Genomic DNA, 10,521 nt, shown 5'->3' on the forward strand with positions numbered 1-10,521 from the left:
TCTTACTAATAAAACTTTTTTAAAATGGAAGGTACAGCAACCTGATTAAAAACGAGAGCTGAGGAGAAAAGGTGTCATGTTTGCACAGGGGAAATTTTCAGTCCCGTTGCATGCTTTTCAATAACGTGTACATAGTATCTGTTCATGCTGATACAACTGTAAACTGGTGGAGCTAAATGCAGAGGACCTCATGGTAAAATAAAAGTGAATAGCAATTTATTGTGATATAATAAATATTGGAATAAATTACACAATTTCCAAAAAATGTCAAAATTGAGCTGAAAATGGGTAATCTAATGATATGTATATGATCTGACTGCTTCAAGCCAACATGAAATGAATGAATGAAAATAATGATAATAATAAACTTTTATTCATATAGCACTTTTCTTAACAATGTTAGAAAAAGCTTCACAAATAAAACCACAAAAAGAAAACCTTCATATTCCCTAATCTATTTAACCGGAAACTTGCCACAGTTAATCCACACAAATGGTTAAATATCCTAAAAAGATGGATTAAAAAGTTTGTTTTTTTTTACACATATGAAGATGGGCTGGATGAGCGCCCCCCCCCCCCCCCCCCAAGAAAATGTCAAGTAGAATCAAGTGACTTGTTTGGAAAAAAAGGAAATATTCATCTCTAGCCTCAACGGATGCTGGTGAGGACTGACGGCTTGTATCTGCTGTCTTCAAAACCTCCTAAACCACTTCTGCATCCTTGCGGGCCGATGCAGGACGCGTGACATTTAAAGGATGAGACCGGGGCCACAATATGTGGGGCACAGTGTGCTCATGTCCATTAATGTATCGTTGGGACTGAGCTGAAGAGTCCACAGCCTCTGGACTAGGAATTGGTGTATTTTGAGGCTGCACCAGATCTTTTCGCCTCCTTGCTTCGAAAGCTCGAATGTTGAGCCAGTCATGCTCCCTGTGGTTTACAATAAACAAAGAAAGGATGGCGCAGGATGGAGGCCTGTCCAAACAATAGCAGGCTCAATCTGCTCATCACGCCCCTTGTAAACTTTGTCTTTGGCTGTGTAAACTATAATGAGGAGAGAGAATATACATGTATAGTTATTTACATATACACAATATCCTACTGTGCATGATCTTTTCTTAAATATTAAGAGTCAAATAGTTAAAAAAAACCAACTCCAAGATACACAAGTGACCAAACTGAAATACCAGGGAGAGTGAGGTTGAGTGGAACATGGGAAAACATTCAAAATGTAAAACAGCTCACCCCTGAGCTCCCCATCTGCCTCCTCCCTTAGCATCCTCTCACTTCAAATCACCTCCCCAACATCACCTCTATCCCTCTCTCCTCTGCTGCTTTTAGAGGTACTGGAATAAGTTAGACCCCTCGATAATAAGTTGACAGCTGTAGAAAATGGCTTCTTTCAATTTGGATGCTCCCAATCTATTATATTGTGATAGGGGAGCTGCATGACTGTTAGCCTGTTTGGAGGCTCGTACGCTAGATGAGCCGGGGAAGTAGCAGTGGTGAGGGAGACGTGTGACGAAAGAAAGGAGGAGGGAATGAGACAGGCAGATGTGAGGCAGGAATACAAATAGGCAAGGATGGAAGGGATGGACAAAAATTCCAACAGACAAAAAGAGAAAGAAGTATAGAGTGACAGAAGAGGATGAAATGTGAAGAGCTCGTTTCCCTGCAAGGATGTGGCTCATTGACAGGTCCTCTTCACCTCATATCCATCATATCATTGAGAGATGACTTTAGACATTTTCTGGACCATAAAAGCCATGATTGTCAGTGCAAATGTTCATAAGAGCATCGGATTTACAGCTGCAATTTGAAAGCCTGGTTTTCTGATTTTTTTGGTGAAAAACTAGTAAATATTTATTTAAGTGCTTGCTATTATTGTCAAAAGTTAGCTTCATTGCCAAGTAGAACAGGCCTATACTGAAACTGCACTGCAATGAAATATAGCAATTTTTAGTTATTTTTGTTCAGGGATCTGGTGTTTTAATCATCATTCATGGTTAGAAAAGTAAGACTGGATCAGGACTGTTACAATACGTGTTGCTCAGTCTATCAATTTTTCCATTTGGCTTTGACTATACCAGTTAGCTAGCTCTGCATCAATAGCAGTAGATGTTAAGAGAAACCATCAACTAAATGCTCATAAAAATAAACAAACAAACAATAAACATGGCAGCATACCAAAATGTTTAAAAGAGTAGTGGCAGATTGATACAACTGTCATGTATGTCCACTAAACATGAAGTCAGGGGCAGTGCAAGCTTAGCTTAGCTGGAGGCTAGCCTGAATCTGTCCCAAGGAGAGGGAAAAAAAAATCTGCCTTTCAGTTTTTGTAATTCATTCAAATCTTTGTCCACACCTAATTTAGCCACACCCACTGGAGTGGACAACAGCCAATGCGTTAATATGTCTTTAGTTAACATCCATTTTTCAACATTACTATTGTCTGTAAGCAAGCTGAAACGATTGCATTTATGAAGCATTTTTTCCGACCTGAACATTATCCAAAGCACTTCCCAGTATTACATCTCATTCAACCATTCACACAAAAGGATTGTTGAAGTCGACATTTGAATATCATTCATTCATTTGAATATCAAGTCATTTTTTCGAGTTTTGCAGAAAACACAAAGAACTGGAGACAAAACATCATAAGGAGTTGTTTTACGCAAAAAAAATTGTCAAAAAATGACTTTGGCAATTATTTTAAGAGGGTGACGATATGTGACTTAGAGAAACAAGACTAGGTGAAACCTCGTATGTGGCTTGATACTTGGTCAGAGAGATGAAATGTGGAGAAACTGTTGCAAAGATGCGATGTGACTTTGTATAGTGTTATGGTGTTCCACAGCAGAGACTTAACATGGACACTCAACAGTTTTGAATGAACTTTACTGCTGTAATGACCATCAATCCAGCACTAGCACCGCTACTGGCTCAGACCATATTGTCTCACCTCTGGGCTGTTATTTCAGAGGCATAATATTCAAGCATTGAAAAGGCCTTCGCACCTTTACACTCTACCAAGTCAAGAGAGAGCAATAAAATGTTTTCTCCTCAAATGCAACTTTATCATCTCCATTTCCAAGAATTGTCCTAAACTATGCTAACCATCGGATATTGGCTGTAGCTTAATCTTCACAGAAGCAAAGTGATATCAATCTACTTATTAAACTCTCAAACTGTTCATTTAAGACAGACAAGGAAGCTATCAGCAAAAGGCTTCTGTCCATGAACAGAGGAGGACCTGTGGTTCTGCTGGCTGAGCAGGAAGCTAAAAACACTGACCACAGAAATAAGTATAGAGACACCACCAAGCTGCCTGACACTAGACCACACATCCAATGAATGAAACCTGATTCCACACACACACACACACGCACGCACACACACACGCGCATGCACACATGCATGCACAGACACACGCACAGTATGCAACATTCATTCTGAATGAAAACTAATTTCACATTATAAGGCACTTCTGTTGTTGCTATATTTAATTCTATATCTGGTTGAGTTTAGCCATTCTTTGACATGTGCACACAGACTGGTAAAGATACAAGCAGCTTTAGTAATGAACTGGCACAATGCCAACACTCCAACAAACTGGAGCAGCCACGACCAAAAATGTCCAAGCAGACATGATGGAAATGACAATCACATAGGCCTGCGCTGTGCAAGGGCACAAAAGCGACACAAAGGACACATGCATACATGTGCTTGCACACGTGCGCGTGCACACACACACACACACACACACACACACACACACACACACACACACAACAAGAAGCCGAACACACGTACATACAAAGAGATATGTGCACTTGTGTATGTGTGTGCGTGTGTGTGTGTATGTGTGTGCCTAAAAATCCTGAAGCCCACACTGAGCTGGATGCACAACCTGCACTAAGCAAACAGCAGGGAGGGAGAAGCCTCCATGAAAACACTGAAGGAACTGGTATCAGTGGGAGCGCACACACACACACACACACACACACACACACACACACACACACACAAACAGACACGTGTGCCACTGCTGACAGTCAGTAAACATAGAGCCTTCTTAAAAAGCGCATGCACCCCAGCAGGCCCACTCTAGCTGTGCTATTGTCAGGATCTGTGGGTGATCCCTCATGTCCCATCCAGCAAAACAACTCAACTTCATACCAAGTATCAGTCCACACTGCCATCATCAGATTCTGGTTACACTGCAATTACCACACCAATTAGTGTATGCTTCAACCAATAGGGAAACAAAGAGCTCCCCCTAGAGGTGAAATCCCATCATTGGAAAAGTCGATGAGAAATATGAGAGAATTATTCCACAATTACAAAAAAAAAACCATCAACGCAGACAACGATTTCATTTCAATGGTGGTTTCCAACTTGGTGAAATGAGGTAATTAAACTGGAAGGAAATGAAGTAGTCTACATGTAAATGGCTTTATGAGAGCTCAGGGCAGATTGTTCGGGAGTGTTTTGCACTTTAGATTTGATAGCAAATGCTGCAGAGGCTGTGTTGTTAGCAGCGTGTGTGAATGTGTGCATGAATGGGTTAGCTTTAAGCCTGCAAAAAACTGGTGTCTACATACTTGAGTCTCTGCACCTGTCCACACACCTGTCTCATCCACCATTGTCCATCTGTGCAGTCTTACGCGTGCACACACAAACACACACACGTGCGCACACACACCACCCCACACACACTGAGTATAAAGATATATATATATATATATATTGGTGTTTTTGGCCTAAGGAGCTTTGTGTGTCTGCACATTGGAGACCTAATATCAGGCCTACTGTACTGCTCTCCCCTCCCCCAACCCAGCCCTTCCATGGCTGAACTCAACAGATTAAACTATGCAATATCACCCAATTCACCCCTCCTCCTCACCCTCCACCTTCCCCAGTCCACACCATCCTCAATTCAATTTCCTCTCCTCTCTATTCCTCCCGTATTGCTCCCTCATTCTCAGTGAGATAATTTGACTTTTCTCCCTCTTCTTCTTACACACACACACACACACACACACATATATATATATATGTATGTATATATATATATGTATAAGAGGGAGAGGGAGAAAAGTCAAATTATCTCACTAAGAAGCACAAAAAAGAAGCACATGCTTATCTAGAAGAAAAAAAAGGGGCACACATACACACTCAATTTGTTGTAATGTACATGTAGATGTGTGTGTCTGTGTTTGCCCATCTGTGTGTGAGCTATGTGTGTGTGACTACCTGACAATTGACTGCATATTTGAACACGACAAGAGGTGTGACAGAGCAAAAGGCACAGTGAGGAAGGTAGATAGAGGCATGCAACAGATTGTGTCATTTCTGGCAGGGCTTTGTGTTTCGAGCTTTGTGTCTTTTTAATGAAGCGCGTGTGGGGATGTCCATTATTTCTTGTGTATATCTCTCATTGTCCAATGGGTGTGGTAGTCCTATCAGAGGAGAACCGTGAATCATTATAATTTCCTTACATTTGTGTGTAAATGTATCTTTTTTTACATTTGTGAGTGCATGTCTACACAGGCCTTGTGTATGAACTATCACAATTGTACAATATGCATGCTGAGTGTTTTTATTTGTGTGTGCATACATATCTGGTCTTTGTGTGTGGGCGTATATAGCGCATAGCTAGCTGCAGTGTGTATTAAGGGCAGTACATCAGGGTAAGGCAATCTGCCTCTGAACAGCTCCTTCAGGTGAGATTTATCACCACTGCACTTGGCCTCTTATTATGGCGATGGATTCCCTACCTCTGTATCTGGGTGTGCGTGCACATGTGAGTGGGTTTTCATAGTCTAAAACCCCCACCACGACCACCACAACACACACACACACACACACATCCTTGTACTTATATCTTTGTGAGGACTTTCAGTGACGTAATACATTCCCTAGCCCCTCACCCTAAACCTAACCATCTCAACTGACTGCCTGACCCTAACCTTGACCCTAAATCTAACCAGAACCTGATTCTAACCTCGACCCTAAAATCAAGTCTTGACCCTCAAATGGCCCTTTGAAGGTGTGAGGACCGACTAACATGTCCTCACTTTGTTGGTTAAATGCATATTCTAGTGTCCTTAAAATGTAGCAAGTACAAGAACACACACATACACACACGCAGGCACACACACATACACACACGCAGGCACACACACACACACACACACACACACACACATACCCCTAACCCCCCAGTCTGCATCCTTATTAAAGTGCTGCAGAGGGAAGCGGTCCTTGGTTTTGTGTTGACTCCACCCTGGAGAACTCCACTGGACATGAGAAGAGGGGAGGAGAGGAAAGGAGAGGAGGCGAGAGGAGAGGAGAGGAGGGGAGCACCACACCTATTCCGTTCTTCACAGAACTACAAATTCCAAAATTCCTGGATGGAAATCACGCAAGGTCCCAAAGCAGTGGAGCTGACTGACAGTCAGTTAGGTAGCACTGGAGAAATAGGTCATAGAGCTAAAAATACTTATCTATGTCTCTCTCTCTCTCTCTCTCTCTCTCTCCCTTTCTCTCTCACTCACTCTCTATCCTCGTCTTTCTCTATTCAGTCTAAAAAAACACAGAGTAAAGCAGACATAAAGTCTAAATAAGGGGATGATGAAAGGAATAACTTGGAAAAAGAAAGACCCTTAAAAACATTAGACCTCAGGCTTGCTCCCGTACGAAGAAAGAAAAAATTAGGAGCAAGTGAGGGGACGAGTGTGCATCTCCTTCTGTGTGTGTGTGTGTGTGTGTGTGTGTTCCCATCCACAAATGAGCAAGTAGAGGAATGAAAGGAAGAGATTGAAAGAGAAAGGAAGATCTAGAAATGGATGCTCAGGCTGTGGTTCAGCTATCACGGGGGGCTGTTTGCACACAGAGCCGGTTATTACAAGGAACTCATTTAGCTCAGCTCAGTCAGGCAGGGCAGAAATAATATTATATATAGGCCCTGGCTGCCATGACCGCTGCCAACACCAGAGCTTGTTCATATCTATACATCTTCCTGCAACCAGCACAAATATGTGCTGCAAAAAAATATACCATCGTCTCAAACCACAACCTTAATTGAATTTAAATGAATATCTGATGCTTTGTGTCACTGAATTATTTTCATATTGAAGGATTGTATCTGTTTTATGAGCAGGAAACATTGTCATAGAGATGAGCAATAAAAATGTGAAATATGATCTCATTGTGATGTGCTTTGTGTTGTGTTAGCATCCACAATTCCAGCTGAAGAGCATATGCTATTTTGTGAAGAAAAAAAAACAACAACTGTAAATGCTTGTCTAAATCTACTGTAAATCCCCCTGAAAGAACTCCTGGAAATAAGCTGTCTAAAAAGAGTTGAAGAGAATTTCTTGCAGTGATTTTTTTTGGAATATTAAAGTAGTGACATGATTCCGAAGGTAAAGAAGTGTGATGGAGGTGGGGGTCGGGGTGGGGCTTGGGGGGACGGGGGGGTCAGGGAAATGGTTGGAGGCCAAAAAAGAGAGTCATAAAGGAAATGGCTGAACAAAAAGGAGAAGGCAAAAGAGTGATGGAGGAGGAGGGAGGGAGCAAGAGCAGGGGTGATGGGAGGACAGAGAGGAGCAGAACAGAGGAGGAGTGGAACAGAAGAGGAGAGGAAGAGCGAGAGAGAGAGAGAGAGAGAGAGAGAGATTATCTCTAATCCAAAAGAGATAGGGAGAGAGGGCTGGTAGGGAAGTGCCCAGTAGATTGGAGCTTGCTTGCTCTCCTCCACTGACTTGTCTTCACACACAAATGAGTCTTCCACTACTTGCGCATGCGCACACACACACACACACACACACACACACACACACTCACTAACACACACACACACACACACACACACACTCACCAACACACGCACACACACTCACCAACACACGCACACACACTCTGCAAGTCCCTCTCACACTTGGCTGGGCAATGGGCAGCGATTTTTAGATGCTTCGCACCGAATTTACATCCACTGAATTACTTATAAGATCCAGCGATTCAACAGGGTTTAAGGACGTTTAGGGACACAACATTGTCTCCGCCAACATAATAGCTTGGACGTTGAACCAAAGTTGCTTCTAATAGCAAGTTTGTCTCTAGACGTGTTAATTGCTGTGGCTTGTTAAAAAGTCAATTTCTGTTTGTTAGCCGGACTACATGTCACTTAGAGTTGGTCAGCTAACAGGGCAGCGTTGCTTGTTGTGGCCTGATTTCAGCATCCTTGTGGGACTGACACCAGCAGATAACGTTGCTGCTTTGATGTTTTCCTTGTGTGGTCTGACAGACAAACTAAATACAATCACATCTTAGCATCTTGGAACACACACACACACACACACACACACACACACACACACACACACACACACAATTAAAAACACCTAAAAATGGTACAATTTCACTTTCAGCATTTATCTTATTATTACCACAACTCTTCCTGGCACCACACTGGTTCATTCCATGTAAATAAGTCCCACTGGACCTGGTGTCACAGAGGGCCCTCTCCACACTTTGGAGGGGAAAGTCCCACATTACAACCTTCATCCGACTTGTCCTGCATCACTGGATTAATGGAGCCCTAAAATTCCCTGAACTTTACTCTTAATAAGGTGGTCCATCACCCAGATTCCACTAAAATACCATCACAGTCAATCAAAGCAGCTCACCATTCAGTCAGCACCACTGCTATTCACTCTCTCCTCTCCTGTGAAGTGCTCTTTACGGCCAGCACGTACAGTCAGTCGTTCATGGATTTGCACGAAATGTCGCCTGCATCTTAGAGAAGCTGACAGACACACAGACAGACACACAGACAGACATGCAGACAGACAGACAGGCAGCCTATATCCCAGGTAAAAAAAAAAAAAAAAAAATTATAATATTACAAATTTTGTCTTTTGTCTGCTAAATCACTCATCAGCCGCGTGTTTATTGGGCTATTGTGTTTTTCTTTGTAAGTACCCGCTGACAGACGCACATCAGCCACCTTTTTGGCCGGAAGCCCAGGCGGGCAGCAGGCGTCTGCATTCCGCTGAAACCAGTTTGAGAAAAACAAAAAGAGACCCTCTCAAAAAAAAAAAAAAAAAAATGAAAAAATAAAAAAAAAATAACTGCACAAAGGAAGATGATCTCGGGACAAACTTCACGGAGAATCCATCGCTTCCATAACCGCTCGGTGGGATTAAATAGCCGCTAAAACGCCGTTTAAATTATTTTATTACAGGGTTTATTATAGGGATCGAAACCGCGCATCAGCGTATTTACCTCTGCCTATATATCTCCGAGAGGTCCGGCTCCATCCTGCTACCTGTTTACCCCCCCCTCTCTCTCCCTCTCTCTCTCTCCCTCTCCAAAAAACGTACCCAGGTATACTGTAAAGCCATCTAAGCTGCCTGCCTCCCGGCCAGATTGCCGCTCAAGCTTGGCTGTGACCGTGATCTTGGCTGGCTGCACTGGCAAGGGACATACCGGGTCACCCAAATCTACCTCCAGCATTCCTCCATATCCCCGCACACACGCTGCTGCTGCTGCTGCTGGCTCAGGGAGATGAGGATGATGATGCTATGAATCGCATCGGAGCGCACCAGAATCCCCTCAAAAAAGAGACACCTCCGCCAGCTTTAACTTTTCTCCGCATCATTATATCTACCTCTCTTGTACATATATGCTGGTAATCATGCTGAGAATCTGGGGATGTAAAGCTCTTAAATGTCAGTGACAGCATGCACAAACACAACAAGCCTTGTAAGTCGGAAACGTGTTGTACTTACGATTTGAGGGGGTTCTGTACCGCTGTGGCCATTTTGATATACTATGATAGAATGCAACACTGCAGAGCCCGGTATTGTACATGTAATGTAGCTGCTATTTCAATTTCATTCATTCTCTGGGGCTGCGGCTGCAGCGAGCAACCAATGGGAGGCGGGAGCGCTCCGTGACAGCATAGGGGAAGTGTAGTTTTTTACGCATGTCAACATGAAACATGCCGAAGCAGCGCACTACAAGTACCAGCATGGCTCGCGCTGGAAGTATACCACAGTCCCGCCTTGGACCTGTGAGGGCAAAGCCAACCCCCCAGATCCGAAAAAAAAAAAAGTCTACAGTTATATAGAGGTTGGTTTGCAGGACTGTCTGTCATTCTGTCGTTTCTGGTGGCTGGAGGGTGATGGAGGTCACATTCTCTGCCCCAAAGTTGCACTAAACTGACGACTTACAGCTCAAACTGAAGACTGATGAAGGAAATTCTTTAAAATGTATGATTATTAGCATATCTGTTAGTCTATATAGGTTTACATGTCAGATTGATTAAACCTGGTGACGTACCGGCCACATGTCACTGCTGTATTACAGCTGGATCAATAATTACGCAATCATGTGTGATTGATTCCTAGCCACATCACCCTGTCACGCTTTCATATTGTATTATTTCATTATTGGGGAGCCTATTTTATTTTTTTGTAGAGCAATTTTATACTTTGGACTAGACTTTTTTTT

General features: G+C 42.9%; 1 protein-coding gene across 4 annotated transcripts in view; it reads right to left on the reverse strand.

Annotated features, from left to right (window-relative positions):
- Window positions 1-9,906, reverse strand: part of dpf1 (double PHD fingers 1) — a 45,554-nt gene extending 35,648 nt beyond the window's left edge. The window contains exon 1 of one of the 4 annotated variants that reach the window (XM_086215936.1): window positions 9,798-9,906. In XM_086215936.1, the coding sequence (XP_086072062.1) occupies window positions 9,798-9,829 (32 nt within the window). In that variant the 5' untranslated portion in view covers window positions 9,830-9,906. Of the gene's footprint in view, window positions 1-8,693; window positions 9,380-9,797 lie in introns of those variants that run through there. The other 3 variants (XM_086215937.1, XM_086215938.1, XM_086215935.1) reach the window with 3 other exon arrangements.
- Between the last annotated feature and the right edge of the window lie 615 nt (window positions 9,907-10,521).

This window comes from Aulostomus chinensis, chromosome 10 (assembly GCF_037954235.1).
Source record: "Aulostomus chinensis isolate RoL2024-O1b breed Wild chromosome 10, RoL_Achi_v1.0, whole genome shotgun sequence".
Taxonomy (NCBI): Eukaryota; Metazoa; Chordata; class Actinopteri; order Syngnathiformes; family Aulostomidae; genus Aulostomus; species Aulostomus chinensis.